Raw genomic sequence first — 27232 nt, 5'->3', positions numbered from 1 at the left:
AACCTGTTTCTAACTCACTTCTTGGGTAGTGTGGACTGAGAGGTTGGTTTGCAAAGAAAGCCAAACACTCAGAGCTGTTAACACCAAAGAGTTACAGGGACCAGTAGCCAAGACCAGCAGCAAAAATTAGTGCCTGGTAGAGTTGACCTGAGGTGACCAGCACAAGGTGGCAGCTGACAGGAGCGCCCAGCAGCTGTCATGTCAGCTGCTGACATCTAGCAGGACTCCAGGACTGCCACAAAGCTGCATCTGACTAATGCATGATTTCCATCTGAATCAAGTAGAAGAACCCCAGACTGATGGCAACACTCTGGCTTGTCAAGAATCTTGTGTAATTAGAGAGAACAAAGCAAAAGGGAGCTGGGGGCCAGTTATATGGGGACTTCCCTATGTTTGCTTTCACCTTCCCAAGCAAACTCAGTGATGGACACAGCTTAAGGTAACCCTTTACCTGGGGAGGTGTTGTCTTTGTAAGGCTGGCCACCCTGACTCCCGGGTAGGCCCTGTCCCTCTCTAGCTAGCTAACCTGCCTCTTACAAAGACCTGGCTGTGGGGAGAGCACAGGGATGGTGGGGATGGTAGGGACAGTGGAGAGAGAGCCCTGGGATTGGGAGACCTGGGTCACAGCTTCCACTCTCCTCTCTCAGCTTCCATTTTACTTTCTGCAATGGAGAGGGGCCAGATGAGCTCAGGGGTCTTCAAGCTTTGTACGGAAGCTGGATGGAAGTGAGTAAGTATATAATCAGATCTCAGTGGAACTTCAGATCCATCCTGTCCTTTTAGTTTCACCTCCAAATTGCCTGGGAATGACTCCCAAACTTTCTTTCTTTTTTTTTGCGGAATGAGGGATTGAACTGAGGCAGGCACCTAAACTTTTTAAGGAGCATAATTTGAAAAAACAAACTGACTGATTCCCCAGAATCTATGGCAACAGATTATAGCACTTGAGGTTGAGCCAGGACATGTGTTCAGGTTCTCTAGAAGGAGCTGTATTCTGGGTTGGGGAGAAGCCAGGCCTTTGTATCCGGGTTCCTAAGCCCTCTAGCTGATCGCAGAACACCCTGTGCTTCAGCCCACAGTGAAGGGAAGCCCAGTAGTGACAGACGCGTGACCTCAGAGTTGCCGCTTCTGCAGTGTTTGCTATCTATGACATTGCATCAGACAGAAGTCAGTGGATATCATCAAAAACAACAGGAATGTGTAAAATTTCATTTCACTGGCACTGCAGGATTGAAAATGTCAGTTTCAGGAAGCTCCCCCCCCGCCATCCCAAGCTCCTAAGGCAGAGAAGCTGAGCTGCTGCCATCCCAAGCTCCTAGGGCAGAGAAGGTGAGCCACGTGGGTGCCAGAAGCACCCCCTCCCATGGAGATGAGAAGACATGTAAACAAGTCTCAAAAACAGACTTCTGGATCACCTACAGCAACCCCAAAGGGAAATGAGATGGAACACTCTGATACTCAACCACCTGGACTCTCTGAACTGGCAACAAAAGAGGATCTGGGAAAAATGAAATCAGAAATAATTACTCAGATAACAGCAAGGATTTTGCTCATGGTGCAAGACATGATTAAAAATCTAGAGAGTACACAGATAAAAAAATAGAGGATCTGAGGAACATGATGGAATCCCAACATAGGAAATAAATGGAATCCATAAAACAGATACAAACAGATTTCCAAGAGATTAAAAACTCCATCGAAAGTCTGCGCAGCAGAATGAACCAATGTGAGGATAGAATTTCACATATAGAAGATAAGATTGCAATTAGTGAAGAGGAAAAGAAAAATTGCTTTAAAATTGTAAGGGAACATGAGAAATCAATCCAGCAGCTGGTAGATGATGCAAAGAAGAATAACATAAGACTGATTGGAGTCAATGAAGAAAGAGGAGAGAGTGCAGATGACATAAAAAAACTGTTCACAGAAGTGATGGCAGAAAACTTCCCAAGGAGGGGAAAAGAACTTGACATACAGGTAAGTGAGGCATATAGGACTCCAGCTAGCCTTAATCAAAAAAAATCTACACATAGGCATATAATAGTTAGGATTCCAGAAATCCAACAGAAGAACAAAATTCTACAAGCAGTGAGAGAAAAGAAACAAATCACATACAAAGGAAAGCCCATCAAAATCACAGCAGACTTCTCAATGCAAACCCTCAAGGCAAGAAGAGCTTGGAGTGATGGATTTCAAGCCCTAAAGGAAAACAGCCTCCAACCCAGATTGATGTACCCTGCAAAACTATCTTTCAAAATGGATGGAGAAATAAGATACTTTCATGACAAAGAGCACCTCAGGAACTTCATGACTACCAAACCGGCACTCCAAAAAATTTTAGACAATACCCCAGGAAAAGACGATGAGGATCACAACCCCAGGAAACCCAGCAGAATGAATCCATTGGGCGTGACAAATTAAACGCAAAGGTGGAGAATCCAACAAAAAGAAAAAGTCATGACAAGGCTTTTAAAACTTTTAACTTCATCTCCCTAATGAGTGTATAATTCAATCTTATTATTGTACTGATTAGTATTTTTCTGATTCTAGAGTTGCACACCATTCCTTGTGCTATACTGGCTATTTATCATCTTCTTATGTCTACATTTTAATTCGGTTGTCTATTAATGAGCTCTAAGAATTCTTTATATATTCTGGTCAGAGGTTATATGCATTGTAAATATGGTCTGTTTAAGGACTACTTTTCATTTTAATGATGTCATTTAAAGTTCTAAATTTTGATGGAATCCCATTTATCAATTTCTTTCTTTTATACATCATGTTTTTTGTATCCTAGGTAGTTCTTGCCTACCCTGAATTCATAAATATTTTCCCTTATAATTTCTTCTTAAAGTTTTATACTTTTAGGCTTTCTTATTTAGGTTCATAGATCCCTTCAAGTTATTTTCATGTATGGAAAAAAAGGGTTGAGGTTAATTTTTATATATGGTTACCAGGTGTTGTAGTGCCGTTTGCTGAAAACACTATCTCTTCCTCAGCTCTTGAATTGCGTTTATATTCTATAAAATGCTAATGTTAAATAATCTTTCAAAACTCAGTGGACCATATATGTGTGGTTCTATTTCTAGATTCTCTGTTTTATTCCAGTGATCTATATGTCTTTCCTTACACCAACACTGCCTTGATTACTGTCGCTTTAGAAGAAGTCTTAAAATTAGGTACTAAACGTCTTCCAGCACTGTTTTTGTTTTTAACTTTTCTAGGTCCTTTGTACTCCTATATAACTTTTAAATTTCAATATCCAATTCTTCATTTATAGCAAGTATACACAGACCTGAATTTTTATATATACCTTGTGTTTTCTAATCCTGCTAAATTCAAGTACAAGTTCTAGGGGCTCCTAGAGATTTCTTAGTATTTTCTCTGTAGATGATCATTTCATCTACATATAAAGATTTTGCTCTTGCTGTGCCAATCCTATCCTAGTTGTGTCATTTTATTGGCAGACTATTTTGGTGAGGACTAGGTTTCAAAGTTTAATGGACAGATAAAGAGTAAGCATATCTGCCCTTGTTCCCCACCTTAAGGAGAAAGCATTGTATCTTCTCCATTCATATAAGGGGTTCTTGCTGGAAGTATGGAGTACATGTCTTTAATCTGTTGAGAAGGTTCTGTTCTACTTCTAGTCTCCTGATAGCGTTTACCATGAACAGCTGTGGAATTTAGTCCAATACTTTTTCTCCAACTAGTGACAGGATCATATGGCTTTTTCCTTTCCTCTGTTAAAATGATGACTTCTGGGGGTGGATCTTCCAATGCTGAACCAACACTGCCATCCCTATAACAAAACCACTTTCTACATCCTGCCAGATCTGACTTCTAATAGTTTGTTTTGTTAAACAAATTTCTATCTATGTTCATACTTTTTTCTTCTATTATTTTTATTCAGTTTTAGGATTAGCACAATGTTGAGTTCCTAAAATGAGGGGAGAAGTGTTCCTTCTTTTTTCTGCTTTAATTGTTTGATATAATTTATCAGTTAAAATGTTTATGAGCCTGCTGTTGTCATATAGGTAGGTTTTCAAGCTAGGAATATACTTTCTTTAATAGGTGCTATTCAAATTTTATATTTCCTCCAGAGTTAGTTTCATTAATTTGTCTTCCAAGGTACTTCTTAGAAGTTGTCAAATTTATTTCAAAAAAGATTTTTGTAATATGCTTTCTATATCCTTTTAAATTCTGTAAAATCTGTGGTAATGTCTTCTAGATCTTGATATTGTAATTTTAAAAATGTATAACTGATATTGTGTAACAGGAAGAATAGGTCTAAAAGAGCAGGGGAATTGGGAAGGGTAGGGGAAGGGAAAGAAGGGAAAGGAAAAAGTATGAGAAGAGGAAAAAAAATGGAAACAAGGTCTTTTCAAATAGGGAAGGGTGGAGGGGGTGAAGGGAGGGCAAGAGAAGGGGAAAAAAATAAGAACCAAGAGACTCATGTAATGGTACAAGATCCCAATGATGAATGTAACTGTATTTTATACTGAAAATGTACCAATAAACTTAATGGGGAAAAAAAAAAAAAAAGAAAAGAAAATGTCAGCTTCCTCCAGCCAACCAAGGCACTGGTGCAGGAACTGTGCTATGGTTCAGGAAATGGGTACCCAAACATTAACCCATTTTCTGAAAACTGTGCATTACAGACTTTTCTATAAAATACAAATAATGTCATGGCCACTGCAGGTCACTGGAGTCAATGACAGTGTAACTCATGGGGTCATGTGAGGACAGATGAGGTGTACAGAAGTGTTCCGGGGATGGGGAATAGGTTGCTGATTCTTCTCCTTTTCCCCATCTATCTTCCTATGCCCCCTTCTTCTCTGCTTTCTTCTTTCAGTGCTCGGGATGGAACCCAGGACCTGATACATGCTAGGCGAGTGCTTTATCGCTGAGCTACACTCCCAGCCCTTGTGTTTTTCTTATTGAGTAGTGAGAACTTTTGGTAAAGAAGTTAGTCCTTTGAATACAGAGTTTACTGCAAACTTACCCCCATTGTCTTGTTCTTAAATTATGGTTATTGCTGGGCATAGTGGCACACACCTGTAATCCCAGGAGCCTGAGAGGCTGAGATAGGAGGATTGCAAGGCTGAGCCCAGCTGGGGCCACTGAGTGGCTTGGAGGAGAGACTCTGTCTTGGAAAAATAAAGAGGGTTGGGGATGCAGGCCCTCAGGAAGGCCCGGGGCTCAATTCCCAGTACTGAAAATAAATCTGGCTATTATCATTTTTATTTGTTGATATTTTTTCCCTTAAAACAGCAAATATCTGCATCATCTGGTCTTTTTTGTGCCTTGGTTTTTGGAGTCCTCACTGCATCCTGAGCCAGGTGCTGCTCTGTCCTGCAGTCTCAGGCCCATTGAGCCTTGGCCAGGGAGACCCATGTCAGGCCTGGGAGGGGAAAGGCCTGGGTGAGGCAAAGGCCTAGATGTCAGGGACCTCTGGGGAGGGCTTGGAAAAGCCTCGCAGGAAGCCTGGTAGGCCCAGCCATGGGGCCCCCATTCTGAGAGCCACAGACAGGTTCTGAAACTGGGGTGAAATGCTACCTGAGCACTTCGGGTTGACCCCAGATGTCCCCTGCTTCAGCCTGGAGTCCAGATGGAACCCCAATTCCTTCCAGGACATTTCCAGTAGAAACAGTCTTGCTTTTAGTCTTCCACAGGATTGTCAGCCAGCTGCCCACTGGGCTTGGCCAACTGGCTGTGGGACAGAGGCTGGAGTCCTGATCTGAGCTTGTGAGCCCTTACACCCGTGGGGCTGCTCCATGTGGAAAAACTGAGGGTGAATATTTGTGGCACTCTTCAGGGGCCAGCACCTCAAGCTGGTGACAAGTGACTTTGCTGATGGAGATACTGAGAAGCATTTCTGGATGTGTCCGCACCTGTGCTTTGAGGTTTGTGAATGCTGCACTTGGCCCTATCTAAGCTCTCATTTATCCTTCCAAACTGTGCCACCCACACTGCAGACCCTGTCCTCTGGGTCCAGGCACTTCTGTTGCCAGTAGCACACCTACCGCCTCCCCACGCACGTTTCAGCGCCCCACTTCTGCTCCTCTTTAGGACCTCACTCACACTCCCTGTCTTCAGGAGGCTTCCCTAATAACTCACTGTGGCATCCCCCAAGTGTCCTTCATGTGCCTGGCAAATTCTATTTCCCTATCATGGAACATGTTACATTGTATCTGTCCTTACCCTCCTGAAGGAGTCATTTTTCTACCTGCAGAGTTATAGGTCCTTCCTCAGATTCTGGTCACTGGGCCTTTGACAACAGGTGCTTTGTCCTACTGTTTATAACACTGGACACCAGGGTTGGGTCACTGGCTCATTCCCATTGCAGTGGGATGATTCTGAGCCCCCTGCTGTACTTCTTGCCATTGTCTACACATATGGCAGATGAAAATAATGATATCTGAGACCTCCAGTGGCTACTTCGAGATCGTGGGGAACCTACCAAGAGCAAAGAGCACAGTGCTCTGGATGGAAGAGGGTGGGATAATGGAGTCCCAAGTGAGAAGATGATGCAATTGTCACACAGCCATCCTGGACCCAAGACACTGACTGTGCCTCCGTTATTCACATGTGGGTGAATCGATGTGGATTACAGAGCCTCAGTGCACCCTTCCCTGCAAGTGCTGTGACCAAAAGTCTTTGTGGGGGTTACAGCTGTATTCCCAGAGGTTAGAATAACACCTGGCACAAAATAGGCGCTTGGAGATGCCAGGGCTAATTAGACTTGGTGGCCAGCCCAACAGCCGGCTCAGGACCTCCTTTTTTGCCTTAAAGTTGGGTTACTCTGTGTCCCAGAGGAGGCTCCCTTAACCATCAGAGTCCCAGACATTTTCATTAGGCATCTCTTCTTTGTCATAAGCTTGAGGAAAGAATGATTTCTCCTGAAGAGGAGGAAGAAGGGAAGGAACGCCTGTTAGCTGTGATGCCCCACACAGCCTGTGCCCCCAGAGAGGCCACTCCGGCCAGCACTGTGACACCCTTTTCTGTCACCTGTGCTTCCGGAGGGTGGAGCAGGGCAATTTTTTGCCCTTTCTTCTATCCAAAGAGCACTTTGATGAAAAAGAAAATGACACCCAGGCAAAACCTTCCTCATCCAGAGAGCAGCACGGTGCACTGAGACGGGTGAGGCTCTGTAACCCACATCGATGCTCTCGCAGCGGCCACTGAGCACCTGAAACGTGGGGTGCAATTGAAGATCTGAGTGCTAAGTGTCACTTTAAGCAAACCGTCACGCCTGGTGGCAGCAGATTGGGAGGGGATGGTGGCCTGCAGTCACGGGAGGCAGAGGTCAGGGCCCAGGCAGGCCTGAGCCGGAAGTCCTCACTCGGCACTTCTGGAAGGGAAATCCCACAGGAAGCCTCTCTGTGCTTTTTATCACAGGCGCCCGGGGGCAGCTCGGCCGCAAGAGGAGGGCACGGCCCTGTAATTGAGAACCACGCCACTCAGGGTAAGGGCACCGGGAGCCCTCCTGCTCTGTCTCTGTCCTGGGGACCCCCATGGATGCCCCAGTGCCGGGTGGAGTCCACTTCCCTCCACAGAGAACCGGGGTGCCGCCCCAACTCCTGCAGGCGGGGAAAGGCCAGGCTGGAATGGCTGGGCCTACCGAGGGCTGGGGAGGGAGAGTGGCTCCCGAGAGGGTGGACCTGGGTCATGCGTGGGGTTTGGAGTTTGCAGGAGAGCAGCACGTGGCTCCGGGACGCCAGTGTGTGCCCTTTGCACGTGCCAGTGTGCATCCTGTGGTAATGTTTCTGCTGCCTCCTGTGATCACAGTGGCTCCCCTGCCTCGGTGGGCCTCAGCAGCAAGGCTGGAGGACAAAGGAAGATTATGCAAACTTTAGGAAGCTAGTGAAAAAGACAGGTGGGAAAGAGAGAAGGAAGAAATAAAAACAAGAACAAAACAGAACAACAACAAAAAACCCTAGAAACAATGTTCTCACTCATATAAAAACAAGAACAATCTGGAAAAAGAAAAAAATAGAAAAATTAAAAAGCAAGGAAAGGAAGAAAAGCAGAAAAAAAAATGTCCACTTAAAGGTGTGTCTGCTGTCACTAGTTGACAGAGGGGGCAGACAAAGCCCAGATCTGTGTTGATTGACCTCAGCAAGCTAGCAGCAGAATTATGGCAGTGGTGGATAACCCCAGCAAACCAGAGCCTTTTGTTCCACTGAAGTCAGGCTGCTTCTGGTTTCTGGCTGTGAGGCTGGGACCCAAGTTTTTCAGCTCACAACTCTCCAAGTGCCTATTGAACTCTGCTACACCTCACTCTGACATTTGGAGCCACTAGATGGAGCCAACTGGCAGCTGCTCTGAGTTCTGAGCTCAGTTGGCCCCATTCTAAGGCGGCTACCGACCAGTTGCCCTCTCTTGGGGGGTGTCTGAACCTGAATAACTCACCACTGCAGTCTGCTGCATCCACTGCTCTGTTCCACATGTGTTTCTCCATGGAGGTCTCTGAGGTTGCCAGTAGTCTGCAGGTTGGAACTGCCCCTCCCACACTGTGAGCCAGAACTCAGGGAGAAAGCACCACCTCCCTCTCCACATTGTAGCCCTTCTCTTCAGTCTCCTCGTGGGCTTTGATTCTTGCTTCAGATCCTTGCTGGGTCCCGGGAATCCACTTCCCTCCTCCTTCTCTTCCTCACGCTGCTATCTTCCAGTGTCTGGATCCCAATTATCGGAGAGGCTATTTCTCTGCTGCTCACCATTACTCCATCTTCCCAGAAGTCCCCCACCTCTACCATTCACTTCCCTTACCACATTGGCACATTTGTTCTAACAGATGAACCAACACTGACACATACATGGTAATCATTCAAAGTCAGTTGTTTACATTAGGGTTCACTCTCCGTATTGAACACACTATGGATTTTGACAAATGTCTGATGTGCATCTGCTACTATGACATCATGCAAAGTGTCACTGCCCTAAAACTCCTGTGCTCTGCTTGTTCACTTCTCCCTCCTCCATCCCAAGCTCTCCAACTTTTTAAGGTCAGGAATGGCTTCTGGTCTGGAGAACAGCTGATGGGTGTAGTCTTCATAGGATGCAGAGCAGGGAGTTCAGGGAAAGAGACTGCAGTTTAAAGAGAGAAGGATTGGGTCATTAAATCAACATCATTGTAATGGTTCACGTGACTGAAAAATCATAGAATAGGGCCAACATGACTTCATGAAGCACCTATGAGGGGATAAACAGAGGATAGTAGCATAGTAGGGGGAAAGTAGCATCATGATTAAATTCCAAATGTGTTGAGATGTCAGGATAAGTGGGTTATGTTATGGATGACCTGGGAGGCAGAGTCTTCTTTTTGCCTGAAAGGCTGTCTCTGCCGCCCACCCCGCCTACCATCTGGCTTTTTCCTCTCCTGCCCTATCTCTGCACACAGCACCCTCACCTCCTTGGGGACAGAGCACCCCTTTGTCCCCTGGAGTGACAATAATGCAAGGCCACAGTAGGCGTGATCCTCTCCTCACGGTTTGGGGGGACTAGAAGGTAGAGTTCACCCCATAACAGGAAAACTTTTATCATGGAATATTAGACTTCTGTTTTCATCACTATGGGAATTCCTCACTGGCTGTCCTTAGGTGAGACCCTTGTCCCAGTTGCCAGTGTCCCTGTTCAAAGGTCTATTAGTCACCTCAGGGTAGCAGACATATTCTTGCCACTTTCTCACAGAGGGACATTTTTCTTGCCTGCAGTGCTTTTCTTCCACACCATCTCCAGGAACTTCCTTTTCAAAATGAAAACAGCCCATTGAAGTTTTTTCCAAAACAGAAAAGAAGCCTTCTTGTCTCTGAAGAGTGTAGTATAATGGCAAACATGATCCTTTTTGGATTAATTTTGGAAATGTGTTTTATCAAACTCAGTCTTGTTTATTTGTTTGTTTGCTGGAGACAAAGATCTATGTTGTCCAGTCTGGCTTCAAACTCCTTGGGTCAAACAATCCTGTTGCCTCAGTCTCCTGAAGAGCTGGGACTACAAGTGCATGCCACTGTACCCAGAGTCACAGTCCTTTTCTGTTTGTTTGTAAAAGAACATGACATGTTGAACATTTCTCAACTCATTTAAGCGTTCTTCTAAAACACGATTTAAATAGCCACAGAAGTATAAACCATATGACTTAGGTAAAAAATTTCCTATTATTGAATATCTGTTTTTTTTTTGGTTTTTTTTGGTACTGAGGATTGAACTCAGGACCTTTGCGCTTTTGAGGCAGGCAGCGGCACCACTGAGCTAAATTCCCGGCCCAAATGTTTGTTTTTTAATGTTTGATAGATATTGTAATAATGAACATTCTTTATCTATATATTCATGTTCACATCTTTTTTTTTTTTTGGTACCGGGGATCAAACTCAGATCCTTGTGCTTGCGCAACAGGCAGCGAAACCACTGAGCTAAATCCCTGGCCCCTATGTTCACATCTTTGATTTTGTCCCAAGTGTTGGTTCATATAAGTTAACTTTTTGGAGTATACACATTTTTTAAGGCTTTTGGAATAGATCACCAAATTGCCCCCCAGAAAAGTCATACTAATTTAGTTTTATCACCTGTCATAGTGTGCCTTTCTCAGTACTGTGTGTAAATTTAATATATATATTTAATTTAATATATATTTAACATTTTGAGCATTTTCAAGAATTGTAAAACATATCATACACCCAGAAGTTTCTGTGAGAGATATATGTACATTAAAAAAGCCTAAAACAAGCAAACAGATCTGCTTCTCATCCCAGTTGTGAAGAATGAGCACATCACCAGCATCTTTGAACCTGTACGTGCTATGACTGCTCCACCCAGTTCATCCAGAGCCACCCTAGTTTTAGCGCGGAAAGTCCTGAGTCCTCAGAAACCCTTTAGCTTGAAGCAACCTGGTCGTCTCTGCTCCAAATCCACCTCCTCCCTCCTCCAAGTGGTGCCCTCTGTGTATGGATCCCTAGTTGTCGCTGCTTTTCAGCTTGTATACATGGAGTCGCACAATGTGTTCCTTTTCTGCCTTGCTTTCCCCACTGTTCCTGGGATTTGTCATGATGCACAAGCCACAGTTCATCCAGCTTCCTGCTGATCGGTCTTCCCTCTGATGAACAGTCTGGTTTCTGCGTTCCTCCATCAGTGGCCTCACAGCCTTTGTTACTGTGAGTAGTGCTGCACTTCAAGGTCTTCTGTCTCCTGACACTGCGGGCGAGGCTTTCTTTAGGTTTTTTACCAAGGAGACAAACTGCTAGAGGAGAAGATATGCATCTCTTTCACCTCATCTGGGAGCAGCAAATTGTTTTCTAGGGAGGCTGTGCCAATTTCATCCATCAGCAATGCATGAAAATACTTGCTTTCTATACCTTTATGAAGAGTGTCTGACTGTAATTTTAGCCATTTGGTTCGCTCTGGGTTTAATTTACATCTTCCTGATTACCTGTGAGTTGTACCTCTATTCAGAGGTGATTGGTTATTTCTACTTCCTCTTCCATGAAAGGCTTGCCCATATTTTTGTACATTTTTCTATTGGTCCATTTGTCTTTTCCCTATGAACTAATAGGGCTATTATTTTTGGCTTTATCAAGGTAAAATCAGGTTAAATTGGTCTTCAGAGTTAAAGGGTTGAAAAATCCAAAAGACTACAATTCATGGGTGTCACCCTTTTGGCTTGCCTGGGCTGCACTGCATGAAGAATTGTCATGGGCCACATATAAAATACACTCTATAGTTAACAAAACTTCCTTTTAAAACAATTTTATTCTAAAATGAAATAATACAACAAACTTGAAGGGTGCAGGTAGGATATGGCTGAGGGGATGGATTTATCAGAACTTGGGAAGTGTTGTTACACTGTCTCTTTAGCCTTACTTGCCTGCAAACTGCTAGTATTTCATTCTTTAAAAAAGGAACCAACCACATCATCTTCTACTTTAGTGGTTCCCAAAGTGTGGTCCCTGAACTAGCAGCATCAATATCACCTGAAAACTCATGAAAATGTAAATCATCAGGTCCACCAATGGCCTACTGAATAGAAACCCTAGAGATAAGACCCAGCAATCTAACAATTTAACAACCCTGCAGCAGATTCTGATGTATGTCAAGTTTGAGAACCACTGCTCTATTCTGTCATTGTTCCTCCTAGATAGGAGAAGAATTAACCATAAATAGATTAACCTTTCATTCTACAAGTAATCAGTCTTTTTCCATAGAAATGTACTGCAGCAGTTGTTTTAAGAAAAGGGTAAGCCAGAGTGGTGGTGTGCACCTGTAATCCCAGCACTCAGAAGGCTGAGGCAGGATGATCGCTGTGAGTTCAAGGCCAGCGTGGGCTACATAGTAAGTTCAAGGCCAGCCTGAACTACATAGCTAGACCCTGTCTAAAAAAAAAGAAAGAGAGAAAGGTAGATATTTAGGTCCCTAGAATTGGGGTATTTGCTGATGCAGTGTGGCCTCCTGGACATTTTGGATTATAGAGTACTCTGGGAGGATCCAGGAGTCCTCACATTCTAGCTTCAAACCTTGGACCTAACCAGAATATTCTCTGCCTGGATGAGGTATTAAAAAGAACAAGGGAAAAAGAGAAAAGATTCGCTCAGGGGTGGTGTCCACATTGTTTCCTTGAGGTGTGCAGGACAGTTCTGCCTTTGGTCAAGGAGAGGAACCCCAGTCTTCCTCTCTGGCAGGGCTGGAGAAAGTGCTGTCTGTAGTTTTTCCCGACCAGTGCCATCAAGCCAGTGCCAGGAATGAGCAATAACCAGATTCGCCATCTTCTCCGGGACTGGCTCCATTCCTGCCTCAGTTCCCCTTCCCTGGGTTCCTTCTCATTGCAGTCTCCTGGGGAGGCTGCGCTAGCATCTCAGCCAATTCCCAGGCTCACTGTGGTGTAGAGTGAGTTACATTGCTGTAAAGAGTCTCCACTTCATCCAGGTAGCAGCAGCTCCAAAACGGCCACATGAGCATGCTCTGGCTGCCAAGATGGGAGGCCCTTGCCGCACACCCTGGACATGAAGGAAAGTGACTTCCAGTGTGATGGTGGGCGGCTTCTCATCTGAGCTCGGTGGGTCGGCACAGGTGGAGATGCATCCTGACAGTAGTGATGAGTGCTTTTTGGAGCCTTGTCTTTTACCTGTTCTCTCACTCACAGCAGCCATTTCACCCTGGATCTGCCTGAGACCCCAGCCTTGGATTAGGGAGCTACCCTGACTCGGCACCTGGGATGCTAGGACTGAGGGAAGTGGTGGGTGTCTTCGGGCGGCCTGCTGTGAGGCGGCCATGTCCCCCAGCCCAGACCTGCACCCTGGGAGGGAGGGCAGTGTGGGGTCTGGGGAGTGGGGAGAAACAGAAGCGGGGGCAGGCATGGAGGAGCATCTCAACCACTTTCAGTTCTTTCCTGAAGCCTGTTTCTATAATCGTCTTTTGGGTCTTATGAGGTAGATATTCCTACACCACTTTAGTAGATTTTTTTCTAGATCCAGTTAGATGCTGTTACAAGAGGCTTGCTGAATACTGGGTTAATTTACAGGAAGAATTACCATAGAGTTGAGTCCATGGCAGTAATGAGCTGAAAAGGGAGCTTCCCATCTCAGCCTGCTGCCCCGGAGGGCGTGCTTGGTCGTGATCGGGCTCACAGTTTGAGGCCATTAGGAATCCATTTCCTTTCCTTACCACATTTGCTCAACAAATTTGAAAAAGAAGTCATGAAAATTTGTCTTTCCTACCCCCTGCCTGCCCTGCCTTTGAAACCACCACCACAGCTGCTAAGAGACGTGTCTGTATGTAGCATGTGCTTTGTCCTTTTGCAAAAGACAAAGAATTATTAAAAAAGCAGCCAGCTGCTTGAATTGGCAGGAGAATGAGGCTAGCTCTTCAGCATTCCCTCTTCTACCCTTCCTCATCTGAAGCATCACCATCTCCCCTTGTCTTTATTTTGTGCTCAAATTTCCTGGTCTAGGAATAAAGGGATTTTGTGCTTCTAACTCTGAGAAGAGAGAACAGCCCGGCCCCTCTTTCCTGTGTTAAGTGTGCCTAGTGCTCATGCACTGAGCAAGCTTGAAAGTAGGAAGCTCTCCCTTAAACCCTAAACATTTCCTCAATCTTCCCCTTTCATGGGCCCACAAATCGCTCCATGTTCTAAGATATTCACGGGGAGCTTGTGAAGATTCAGTGAGACCAGGCTGTAGTCGCAGTGGCTACCCACTAGGGTAGCTGGGGCTCTCACAACTCACAGTGCCAGCAAGCACCCAGGTGTGACAGCCGGGCATCAGTATTAACTCCCGAGGCAGTTCCCATATCCAGCCAAAAGTGAGATACTGAGACAGTACTTACAGCAGGCAGTCAGCAAATAAAAGCTGCTTCTATTAATATAAAGATAGACTGGGACTCCCCAAATTTAACAGCTTGCTGAAATTGAAAACTTACCAGGACTCAAATTTATTTTTCTTGAATTTATCCATCCAACAGTGACTGAGAATTTACTATGTTCTGAGCTTGATGTCAAAGTCCCCTACTCCAACTGAAAATAAAAATATCGTATTGCCCTCAAGATGAAATTCCAGCTCTTCAGGCCCATCTGGCTGCCTCAGCCTCTACAAGCCAGGGTGCTGTAAGCCAGTGCCATTGTCCACCCACCGGTGAGCTCCAGCCACTGCACACTACGTGGAGTCATTCCTGGCCTGCCTGTATCTCAGTGCCCTTCCCTGTGCCTAGCAGCTCCTTCTCACACTTGCGCTTTTCTGCCTGGCCCACCTCATAGAATGGAACTCCAGGACAGGCTGCAGGACAGATGGGTGCCCAGCGCAAGCTGGCAGCCCTACCCCTCTGAAATGAGTGAGCCAGCTGGTGCCTCAGTCTCAGTGTCCTGTAGGTGCCCTGCAGTGGGTGACTAGCTCTCAAGGTCTCTTCTGCAGCAGAGCTGTGTGTTCCCTCTCACAGGCCTCGCTCTGGTGTGAGACTGATCAGGCCCAGCAGACTTCCCTTCAGTTCTTTCCCTTCTCTGCTTCTGTTATTCCAGGACCCATGGTGGGGTGCCCCAGAGCCCCTCAGAAGGAGAGAGCTCTTCTGGAACTACCCATGGGAGTAGGACGGCTTATAGCCATTACATAGAAACACCAGGAGCTGGAGGCTGGGTCTCCTGTGCGCCTACGTGAACTCTCCTGAGGCTGGCAACCCTGGTGAAGTAGCATGATTTTCGGATCACAGGGAATCCCTGTGCTGCTACCTCCAGAGTAGACACCATCAGACAGTGAAGGAGCTCCTGGAGCTGCTATGGCAGGAAATTCTGCTGAAGCAAAGATTGTGCTAGGGACCTTCTGCCCCTTCCTGGCCAAGAGCTGACTTGGAGGCTGGCACTACTCAGAAGGAGCCCAGGGCTTTCTTTCCACCTCTGCCAGGAGGTGGCCCCAGGGCACAGCTGTGCAAGTCCAGGTCACAGGGCTCCTGAAGGGCCTGGCCAGGAAGGCCTTACTCCTGCAGTGCACACCTACATCCTGGTTCTTCCAGGCCCAGGCCTGTGCCCTGGGTAAAGCATCAGACAGGCCAGGTGATTCCTCCCTTTAGCTTTGGGGAGGATGTCCATCCTTCAAGATTTATATTGTCATTGGTCATGAGAAAGGGGAAAAGAGTTGCTATTTGAGTGTGTTTTACATGTGTTATCTAACTTAAACTTTTGCAAAAACTATGTAATTGGGTAGTTATCTCAATCTTTCAAAAGTGGAAATAAATTCTTCCCAAGGAAACATGGTTGGAATACCCATCAGACTTTTTTGTGGTAAAAACAACCTCAAAATTAGTGGCTTAAAATGCCATAAATGGCCGGGGATTTAGTTCAGTGGTTTTGCCACCTGCTGGCAAGCGCAAGGACCTGAGTTCGATCCCTTGTACCAAAAAAAAAAAAAAAAAAAGCCATAATTTATTTGGCTCATGCTGTTGAGGACTCGCTGTCGGGCAGGTCTGAGATGGGATAGAATGGCTGCATCACCTCTCTCCCTCTGCAGGCCAGCTGGTAGGGTTCCAGGGGGGAGGGTGGGTGAGATGAGGTCCCTTGACACCAAGATTGGGACTGAAACTGCATCACTTCTGCCACAGTCTGCTGGCCAAATAGCGTCACAGGGCTTGACCAGGTGCAAGGATGATAAAACAGAATCCTTGATGAAAATGCTTGATGAAAAGAACTTCAGAGTCCTATCACAGAGGGGTGTAGTGCAGATGGAGATCTACATTTGCAGGATTGGATCCACTTTTGCAACTTACTCAAGTGTTGAGTTGTAAAATTATAATTTTCTTTTTAAACTACAAAAACAGCATATGTACCTGAGAAAATTCAAATGGTGTACAAAAAGGAGAACGAAGAAGAGAGGGTCATTCTAATTTAGTCCTACTTTCTACTATCAACACTGTTGAGAATTTCTTGTGGCCAGTGTGATGGCGCATGCCTGTTGTCTCAGCTATTTGGGAGGCTGAGGAAGGAGGATCTCCTTAGCCTGGAGATTTGAGGCCAGCCTGGGCAAAAAAGCAAGACCTTGTCTCAAAATGTTCCTGTGCACAAGAAACTTGTACACCATGACAGTCAACTGATCGTGTCACCTTGAGTAAGAAAGGGTCAACTGAATTGCACTGGCACAGTTCTGGGTGTGGCTTAGGGGACTTACAGAAGATTTGCTGGGATTTACTGGGTGCAGAGTGATGGCAGCCAATGGGTTTGCTGCCAGAGTGGCATAAAAGTGGAACAAAGAAGGAAGGCGCTTCTGTTCCTTCAGAGGAGATCCAGTCTTTCCTTCACCTTGGGTGTTGGCTCCTGGGCTCCAGCACAGACCCTTCACCTCCTGATAGGATTTGCTTGGAACACTGCACTGAGCTCCAGCCTTTTGACTGGACCCTTCGGGTCTCCAGGATGCAGACAGCCCTTTGCCCTCTCCTGCACTTGACTCTGCGGGCAGCCATTGCAAGCCAGTCTTGTAAATTCTTATATATTTGTATGTCTTGCATTCAATCTGTTTCTCTGGTAATCACTGACTGATACATACACAAATGATCTAATTTTTTGGTGTGTATACACAAATGTACACTTTGATCTTTCAACTTACAATACAGATCAGGGCTATTTTTATTGCCGCATGGTCAGAAACACTCCATTCCTTTTAGTATCTGCTGTAGTAGTCAACTGAATAAATGTACCACTAGACACTTAGGCTGTTTCTAGTTCCTGCTGTCACAAAAGAGTACTGTAAGGAACATCCTTGAACATTTTTTTTACTTGTAGATTGGATTCCTAGAGTAAAACTTCTAGGTCCAGTGTCATACTTGAGCCTTGATCTATTCCCAAAGCACAGGCTCTTTCCAGGATGGGCTTCTGGTTACCAAGCATTCCTCCAGGATTTCCCACCACCAGAACAGACCAGGGCACATGTGTGACACATGCTGTGGCCTCCAAACCCTCAGTCCCTGGGTGGGCTCGAGAGTCCTGGGCTGTGTGTTATGAAGCCCTTCCAAGAAGATCCAGATTGGTTATCTTTTCTGTGTCTTCCTTCATGTTATTGTTTGCAGGTGTGTACTACTTTGTTACAGGTCATGATAAATGAATCCCAGCAACAAATGCTAACATGCAGCTAATGTGTTCTGTACAAATGAAGGCCCAACATGTAAGAGAATAAAGATTCCCTAAGTCATACAGATGGAGAGAAATGGTAGAAGAATCAAGTGAAACATCACACAGCAAACTATAGCATCAGCCTGCTGTCACATTGGGAAGTTTTATTAAATGAATTCCATTCTGTGCACAGCAACTTTAATAGTTCATGATGCAGTGAGGCAGTTTCTTAAGACCATTTATTTTTTCTCTTATTGAAATTGGTTTTGGGATTTCCTCATGGATCTGATGCCCATGTCCACCTGCTGGAGTGCTGGCTGGAACCCTGCATTTTTACCAGTAAGTATGGATGTGGCCGTGTTATGACCATCAGCATCTGGAGTGCTTGCAAGCATGCTCAGATGCTTTGGTCTGTTTCTCACTGCCCCCAGCTACATCCCTGAGTAGATATAGCTGATAATTTTGCAGATGTGAATGGACAACAGGGGGTTCATTTCTGTGATGTGGAGAGCCTGCATTTCAGGACTGTTTGGCAGATAGGTTAGAGAATCACATTTCCAGAGAATGTGGTTTCAGCAAAGTAATTTCTTGATAGTTTCAATTCTTTGGAGAATTATAGGCATGTGTTTCAGACTTCAGAGCAGGAAGTACCCACCCTCTTATGTCTCACTGAATAACATAAACATTGTCAAAAGGCAGAGTTCAGAAATATAATTTTTTTTTAAGAGTAGGAAAAATTTATTGAGAGAAAGAAAGCTTCTGCCTAATGATAGGTCTCCCACCACCTCAGCAGCTATTATGTATAGTAGCTGCCCTCTTCCTGTGGTGCCTTGGCCCCTTCCCTGTGTGACATCATGCCAAGATGGTTGCTCCCACCAAAGAACAAACCCTTCTTCCCAGCATGCCCCTGTTCCCACCTAGAGAGTAACCTAATACTCGCTCACCTCCTACCACCTAGTGACATCCCCGGCTCCTCCATTCCCTAGTCACTACCTCACTCAACCCTGCCTCAGACCCTACAAACCCCACCCCAGTCTCTATAGAAGACTCTCCCTGCCCCGGCCATATTGCTTTTGTCTCTCCTTTGTTCAGAGACAGCCCGGCAGATCTATTCCCCTAATAAAGGCTTGTTGTGGCCTGGTCTGGTCTTGGTCTTTGGCCCTTTTACCTGACACCTAAGAGAGACAGAAGGGGGTCCAGAAAGTGGGTTACCCAGTCACTCCACTTTTTAAAGATGTTTTATACAGCAAAGCCATGTGGTGAGGCAGATACCAAGTGGGACAAAACTGTAAGACCCAATGGAAATTTATAAGGTGGGCATGAGGTGGGGCAAAACCATGGCCAACCAATAAGATTACAAATACAGTCACTGAGGTAATATTGATTAAATGGCGATCAAATGGGAAAACAAGTTATACACAAGGAATTTCCTATTTAGAATATCAATCACTGCTATTTTTCTCTAGGGGAAGTAGTGCCTCTTCTTTTTATAATGCTAACCAGGGAATGTGCCTCAATTGTTTTCCATGTTGGTTCCTTGCTGTTTTGTCTCCTGGAGGGCTGGTCCTGTCTAACTGCACAGAAGATATCTAATTAACTTAACTCTCTGCAATATTCCCCCCTCTGAAGAAGTACTCCTAACTGCTATGAGGGGGCAAAGGGCGAAGGCCATTCTGGGTACTTCCAGCTAAAGAGGGTCGTTGTTGTGATCAGCAGTTGGAGTTACTCTACAGAGAGTCTATCTAAAGACCCTTGATAGGTACCAGGCATTGTCATCTTGGTAGCCATATAGCTTTGAGTCTGGAGGAGACAAAGCCAAAGAAATAGTTAATACATGAAACAAATTATAAGGTCAGTAGGATTGCTATGAATATAGCCAACAAGTGTTTCTATTGGGAGGAAGTAGTAATAGCTTTCCACAAGGAGGATAAAAAGGTCCAGGGGACTTCAGAATCCAACATAGAAGTCATATTATATAGTTTAGTAGTTATGACCTGTTTATAAGGTCAATCTGGTGCATCCCAGTAGAATAAGTCCAACACATTTGTCATTGGTTCCATTTGTATGACTGCTTGGAGTTTGGCACCCTTTAGACAAGAATAAACAAAACTTTTAAGGAGTTAGAGCATGAAAAATCAAAGCATGAGCACACTAGAATGGAAGGGCAGGTTGGGGAGAGAGTCACACTTAGAAATTGAAATAGTGTTGGGCCAGGGATTTAGCTCAGTGGTTCAGCTGCCTGTCTTGCAAACACAAGGACCTGAGTTTGATCCCTGGTACAAAAAAAAAAAAAAAAAAAAAAGGAAATTGAAATAGTGATTGTAACCTGCTGACTCTTATATTCTTTTATTAATGAGGTTATCTGTAAGTCTGATATTTGTCATAAGTCTCTCTAGTTTCAGCTGTAAGAAGATAAGAGACAATTTGAAGAACAAATTTCACTAAGAAATATAAAACTCTAGCTGAGTTCTTATAGATTTTACCAGTTCTTTTTCTAATGATCCATAATCATGGTCAGCTACTGGTAGAGCTGGAAACTACCAGAAGGGGTCAGTGACTAGAGCCCCTTTTTACATCTAGCTTTATTACTATGGCATTATTTAAACCTCTTTTAGTTATTCTTTTCTGCTGGGTGTTTAAGACTAAGTTAAAGTGAGACCTGTCAATCAGTATGAACCTCTTGCTATCTATCAAGGTCAGTTAAGTCTCCTCAGGCATTACTTTGGAACCATGCATAGAGCTTCTCAGCTCCTGTCAGTGTCAGCCATCAGGGTGGGTCACAGCCTTGCTTGACCATGTTACTTTCAGTGAAAATGTGGGAGATTTTTCCCTCTTGGTGACCCTCCTTTGGCACATGGTACATTTGTCCTCTGGTCCCCAGCAATCTCCCTGGTCAGGAGGTTGAGTGACTAACCAAAGATGTATGATCCTGTAGGAAAGGTTCCTTTGTGTCCTGGATTTTGTTGACCTTGAGGGCCCAGGGCCAAAATACTGGCTGCCCTTTTAGCCCAGTTACCTTTCTAGTTTTGGTCTCTAAACTTTAGTTGTTGAACATGCAGAAGAGAAGATCAGTGACATAAATATTTTAGTTGAAGCAGTGACCTTAACTATTATAATAATTAAGACATCAAGCACTTTTGAAGTATAAAGCACAGTTAGAGGGCTGTTATTTTTTACCAACCATGGTTGTTTTAGTAGTTGAATCCCTGTAGAATGTTAACAGACAACAGTTACATATTATAGAGAAACTTAAGATCAAGAGCCACACATAGTATTTTAGCTTGACAATCATGATGACATTTTCTTTGTAACATTTACATGTTCATCTTAGTATGGAATACTCTTTTAGTCAAACACCTCTGTCTGATTACAAGACATTAAATGATGTACAGAAAATGCTTATTTGTCATCCTTTAGTAGGATGCCATCTAAAGAGAACATACATATTGGACTGTAAATGTACCTTAGGAGTTTCTAATGTCTAGCCTCTAATTTTAGTGTGACATTGTTTCAACTGTTTGGTGACTGAACATCCCTAAGTGTGGGGGCATATAACATACATAAGTTTTTAAGAAATCTATTATTTGACTGGTTTTCTCATGCTGGATTGACATGTACCTCTTATCACAAGTAGCTGGAGTACAAGAGAGAGGCAGATTCCTGAGTCAAAAAAGATCTTTACCATAAACAGTATCCTAGAAGACTTGTACACCCAGAAGGCATGAATATATATACCATGAAATAACAATGAGTATCAGTTACATGAAACCCTTTGTCCCTTAATTTTGTTTTGTACAAGAGGATTTTAAATAAAACCTTGTTTTTCCACAGAAAACTTAGACCATGACCAATGTATACATATCACAATGATATGTTTAGCAATGTATTTCCCACAAGGCTATGGAAATTATTGGGGCCCCCTTTGTGAACAAAGGGTGGAATAAATTTTTTCCAGGCAGCTGCTCCTTTATTTACCAAGGGGAGTCCTAACAAATAGTCTTCCTAAGCCCAAGAATCTTTATTTAATTATCTTAACAAATTTTTAGATGACTTATGAGAGCCAGATCATAACAATTAACACATTATTTATTTATTTACATTTTAGGTACCAGGGATTGAATGCGGGTCCTTGTGCTTGTGAAGCAGGCAGAGAAACCACTGAGCTAAATCCCCAGCCCTTAACACATTATTTTTGACCAATGAAAGATTACTGATATTATTTATAGACAACAATATGTACTGTATTTGTAAAACCAGTTGACATTATTTGGGTAATCTGGCAACCTGGGGGAAGCATGTTTTTAATTATATTTACCTATAAGCCAACTTGAGTTACAGGCAAACATCTTAAAAGATCCAAAATACCAAAACAAAAAAGCTCAAACATAACAGCTGTATGTGTTGTAACAAATTGAACAGACAGACAGACACATAAAACAACTTGTTTATAAACCAGAGTGCACTCAGATGTATTTGGCCAAGTTGAATTATAATAACTTTTATAATTTTTAGGTTTATTATTATAAAAAAACTAGTCAGAACTTTGTAGCTCAATTAACAAAGATATCTTGTAATAAGAATCAAAAGGAATAAAAATCTTCTACACCTGTGAAAGCAAAGACCATTTTAAAATGAGCCCTAAGCTGACAGTTTATCTGACTGGAATACCCAGCTATACAGGCTTCTCATTGTTGCTTTGATAACCGTAGTTTTTTTGATAGCCACATGTAATTGTTCCCTCTAAAGGGACAGACAGTTAAAGGTAGTTTTAACTATCTCCAGTGGGGGTCTGCTCAGGCCAGGTTTGTATGTAGAAGAGACTAGATGACACTCTTTGGAGCTAAGTATGAATTCCAAGCAGTGAGGGAAGAAGGTCTGCCAAGGCTCTAACCTGCTGTGCTGCAGATGTCTTCCTATGACAGTTTTTCCCATTTAAAAAAAAAAAAAGGAAAAGAATACATCCCCATCTATCTCTCTTGTTCTGTGCTCAATCTAAGGTGTCCCTTAGACTTTATCTCATCCAGTGTCAGTGGCTGTAGACTAGGGGTGCAAGGAAGTGGCCAGAGCCAGGTTAGCTATTTTTACCATTTTCTAATTTTGCCTGAGAGCTGAAAGACAGATAAATCTGAACTAAAATTTTTACATTTATTTTTTGAGAGTTTTCGGATTAAATCTATAATTTTTTATATAGCCTAGAGAAAAATGAAGGTCAGCTTTACTCTGGAAGGATTCCAGGGAGAGGAAAGTCACCATTCTGGAAGCTTTGTCTTGAAATCCAGCAGCCACAGAAGAGGAAAATGCCTTGAATCAAAATGTGTTATTTCTCAGGGGCAGGGCAGTGGAGAAGGGACAGAAGAGTGTCTTTAAGTATGGCACAAGAACAAAATCTTAACCATCTCAGGTGTAGAAGGACAATTAAGATCAGGAACCTTTTCAGAGTGGATCTGTGATCCTTAGCAAAATATGTCTCCAGAGACAAAAGCTATGATTGACTCCCACTGCATTGCCAAGCAGAAAAATCAAACCAGTAAGCAAAGAACCCAAATGGCTGCTTTTTGCCTCTTGAAAAAGAATGAAAGTGTTCTAACTATATTGTTTAGGGCTTACCCTTTTAATGAATTACTCTGAATCTATAATATCTAATTTATGATTGAAATACCCTACAGGCTGTTGAGCTGATGTTGTAGAAACACTCCCAAAGCCATGTCTCACCTTTTATTAACATACAAACTGAAACAGTGTCCTGTAGTTAGTCACTTAGAAGTGCTTGTTTGATCTTCTAGAATGCAGTCTGGGAATGAGGTTCCCAGGTGTCTATATCTTGGGTTTTTCTATAAGCTGATAGAGGGGTCATGCAATCTCACTATATCCTGCTATCTGAAGGCCACAAAAGCCTGTAATTTCCAGGAGTCTCCTTAGCTGTTTTAGAGTCTTGGGCTGTGGATAGGAAAGATTGGTTTAATTCTTTCTTCCCCCAGTCTTTGGGTTCCCTTAGACATAATAAGGCCTAAATATTTTACCTCAAGGCTGCAAAGTTGTGCCTTAGATCTAGAAACATTATAAACCCTGTTATATTTATAGCAGAGCAGATGTCTTGGCTAGAAAGCTCTTCTGAGGGGGCACATAACAGCATATCATCTACATACTGCAAGACTGTGACTTGGGAAAAACTATAGTATTTCCTTTTGTCAAATCAGGATGTAGGAATGTGGGACTGCATAACTCTGTAATCATAAAACTCCCCTAGCCCCAACTGTGAATGTGAGTAAATAGATAAAGATGCTTGTTAGTTCCCGGACACTAGATAAGATCTGTATCAGCCATAAGGTCCCAAAGTAAATTACTCAACTCTTTGTTTGAAAGGGATGTTCCGGACACCGCTATCTATAGAAAAATCTACAAACATCTGCTGACCATCAGTACGTGTCAGCTGACCACTAACCTTTGTTCCTCTTCTGTAAATTTCACCTGTTAACTTCCCTGGCAATCCCCTATAAAAAGAGCCTTGGACTCTGGGCTAGTCACCTCTCTAAGCTACTTTGCTTTGGGAGTGCCATCTGGCCAGACTAAGGTCTGTTTTACTTTCCAACTTGTCCGGTGTGTTCCTTCCCAGGTGTTCTTCGCTGCAGTCAGCTCCTCAGAGTGTTTGGTAAGGCCCTCGGTCTTACATTTTGGAGGCCCCGCTGGGATCCCCAGGTGTTCTTCGCTGCAGTCAGCTCCTCGGAGCATGTGGTAAGGCCCTCGGTCTTACAGGGATATCCTATTTTTTCTGATAAATAGTTGACAATTTAAAATAATTGAACAACTTAGTTCTCATATTTTTTAGACCTTCAAGAATACATGCCTGAAAATGTCTTCTATTTAATCTCCTATCTGATTGGCAGGCCAGTGGGGGTCTTGTATAGGAACTGCTTGTGTTCTAGTAGAAACCAGTTGTTTCCCTGGCTGCCTGTCTTTTGAGCTTCCAAAATTAAAATAATATTTGTCTCTATATGTAGTAGCAGCTTGTAATACTACTTGTCTCTCATTAAAAATCAGTATTTGATGTAAGAGCAACATTACATTTTTTTAATCTAGTCCATAGGTCTGAATAAGTCCTTTAAAGACCTCAGTGTACTTATCTGGGTCATCCAAAAACTTTTATAGGTCTCATTTAATTTGTCTTATCACTGAGAGAAAAAGACACATGAACACAGGTAGTCCCATATTTGTCATTTCCTTCCAGCAAGGGATGTTGTCTTTGAGGAACCTGAATTTAGCTAAGGATGGATATAGCCTTATGGAGGCTATTTTAATTATGGCTGGCCTAGAAACTCCACCCACAGCACCTGGTGGTCAAGGCTCAAAGTTTTTGTGGAAACTTTGTTCTCAGGTTCTAAAGGGCAAGGAGTAGCCTTAGGCTTAGAGGTACTGAATGCCTTAAGGGTGAGATGTCTCCCTTTTTTTTAATATCCCACATTTACATTTGAACACAAGAAAGAATTACTTCTTTTTTTTTTTTTTTTTTTTTTTTTTTTGGTACCCGGGATGGAACTCAGGTCCTTGTGCTTGCGGGACAGGTGGTAGAACCACTGAGCTAAATACCTGGCCCAAGAATTACTTCTTAATGTAAAGAAAATCTCATTTTTTCTCTTTTGCAGTATAATTCTAATTGTGAGATAGCATCATAGTACTTTTCTCTTTGTATTTGGCTTTAGGAGGTAGGCACACCATGTGTGGGTGTAGAGCAATACTAAATTGCTCCTTAATATATTCCAAAGGAGTAAGAGGTTCCGATACGGAGTTTCTAATCTGAAACAAGAGAAACAAATATGGTATCCCATAAGTCTCTGCTTGATTCCTGTGCCCCCTAGGGTGTCCCCAGGGCATCCGCCAAGGTTTATACCACTCCAGGGTAGGTAGCTACTGTCTGAAGAGAGAACCAGAAAATAAAACTGGACTGGACTATTGTTGTGCCCAGATGGCGAAGTCCCCAAAGACCACCAAGGAGCTGATTCCGATGCAAGCACACGAGGGTTGTTTATTCAAGCTCAAGCAGGGACTCTCAACCATCGCTGACGCAGTGGGTCAGGATTGAGAGCTCCGAATTTCAAACTAGCGGGGTTTTTACAGAGGTTACAGCAAGGTTTGGAGATTTTTTTCACTTAGCAGTTACATGATTGGTTAACATTTAGCAAGCATGAAGTGTACATTTCTGATTGGCTAGGTTCATGGGGGGAGGGGTTGAGGGGTGGTTACATGTAGGTGTTACGAGGGAAATGAGGGACAAAGGTTAGTGGTCGACTGTCACGTACTGATGGTCAGCAGACACACTATTAGTCACGACCATTACGTACTGACAGCACATCTACAGATTGTTCTATGGATAGGGGGCCTGGAGCGTTCTTTTCCTAGGCAAACAGATGGTTGAGTAATTAACTTAGGAACTTTGCTTCGGTACAGATTGTGTCTTTTGTCCCAGAGCATGCACATTTTAACCATTAATTTGTGAGAGACTAGGGGAGTGGTGTATTTTAGCAAAATGGAGTCGCTTTGGTCTCACACTATCTACCTACACTTTACTAGCACACAATCTTATCTTCCTCGGGTAACTCATATCCTTACTTCAGTAGGTACACTTAAAGCACAAGTTACAATTGACTTCAGCCACAACCATCATGTTTAGAGAAGGAAGTATTGCTAGCAAACCAAGAGATTTAAACCACTGCTATCTAATTCCTTCAAAGAGAGAGAGAAAAATAATTCAACAGTCAAATTAGGGCACTTTTCTTGCAAAAGAGATCATCTCCAGAGATGGTAAGTCAGAGATTCTGCCCTGGCCCCTAGGGCAAAGAAAGCTCTGAGAAACTTCTGTTGTCTATCCAGTCATTTAGGCAACTTTTATTAGCAGCAATACAAGGCTACTCCTTTAATGTCCATTTTAAATTCACTAAGTATTTGAAACTCATAGGTCCTCCTAGCAGCCACAATCTACATAGTAAAGGCACTCTTATCAACTTCCTATGCATGCAGGAATGAAGAGAAAGTCTGGCTAGGATAGTCCCATATTCTAGTTAATGAGTAAAAACACAAATGCAAGTTACTGATTTTATTTTCCCTAGTGTAAGACAAAACAGTTGTTGTGAGTTGCCTTCGCCTGACTTTCTGGAAGGAGGAGTGGTCTGACTACAAGGGAGATTTTTAAATGAACTCCCAACAAGTTGGAGAAAAGTTTAAGTGGAGTTTTTATCTCACTAGCAGAGAGAAAAAGCCCAAATAAAGCTCAAGCTGGTTAAACACTCCAAAAAATTATCATACAGCATTTTATAAGTCCACAGTCAATGTTCCAAAGTCCATAACCTATCAGAAAAGGCATTTTTCTCTCCTACACACATAAATGATGAAGACCATGCCTAGGTGGGAGAAAAAGTTCAAGTATTTTTACTCTATGAAAGATTTGTTTTGTACATTTGTCTAGAGGTCTTATTAGTAGTAGAGAAAGCAGTCCAAACCTGTAGCTCAGCTCTTAAGGGAGGCTTAAGAAAGGGCTCTAATGGCATGGTTTCAGATCACTCTGAGGCAGAGGATATTTGATGATCACTGACAGAGTCCCCCTTTTACCTGACTGAAGAGCCCAGATAGGGACAAGATGTGGAGATTTTCTGCTGATTACCTGGACAGGCTGTC

At 43.5% G+C, this 27232-nt stretch overlaps 1 protein-coding gene and 1 long non-coding RNA gene across 8 annotated transcripts in view; both read left to right on the top strand.

Moving 5' to 3' along the window:
* Positions 1-7365, top strand: part of Acer2 (alkaline ceramidase 2) — a 50579-nt gene extending 43214 nt beyond the window's left edge. Inside the window, exon 5 of the mRNA XM_021252903.2 lies at positions 5813-7365. Within this exon, the coding sequence (XP_021108562.2) occupies positions 5813-6011 (199 nt within the window). The 3' untranslated portion in view covers positions 6012-7365. The remainder of the gene's footprint in view (positions 1-5812) is intronic.
* Positions 7366-7472: 107 nt separating this feature from the next.
* Positions 7473-27232, top strand: part of LOC147825895 (uncharacterized) — a 122078-nt gene continuing 102318 nt past the window's right edge. For all 7 annotated transcript variants that reach the window (XR_015439911.1, XR_015439910.1, XR_015439909.1 and 4 more), the window contains exon 1: positions 7473-24298. This is a non-coding gene — a long non-coding RNA (uncharacterized LOC147825895). The remainder of the gene's footprint in view (positions 24299-27232) is intronic.

The sequence above is a fragment of the Heterocephalus glaber genome, unplaced genomic scaffold, assembly GCF_053883595.1.
Source record: "Heterocephalus glaber isolate CG9 unplaced genomic scaffold, H.glaber_assembly_v1.0 deba00001481, whole genome shotgun sequence".
In the NCBI taxonomy this organism is placed as follows: Eukaryota; Metazoa; Chordata; class Mammalia; order Rodentia; family Bathyergidae; genus Heterocephalus; species Heterocephalus glaber.
This window is presented reverse-complemented; position numbering and strand designations above follow the sequence as displayed.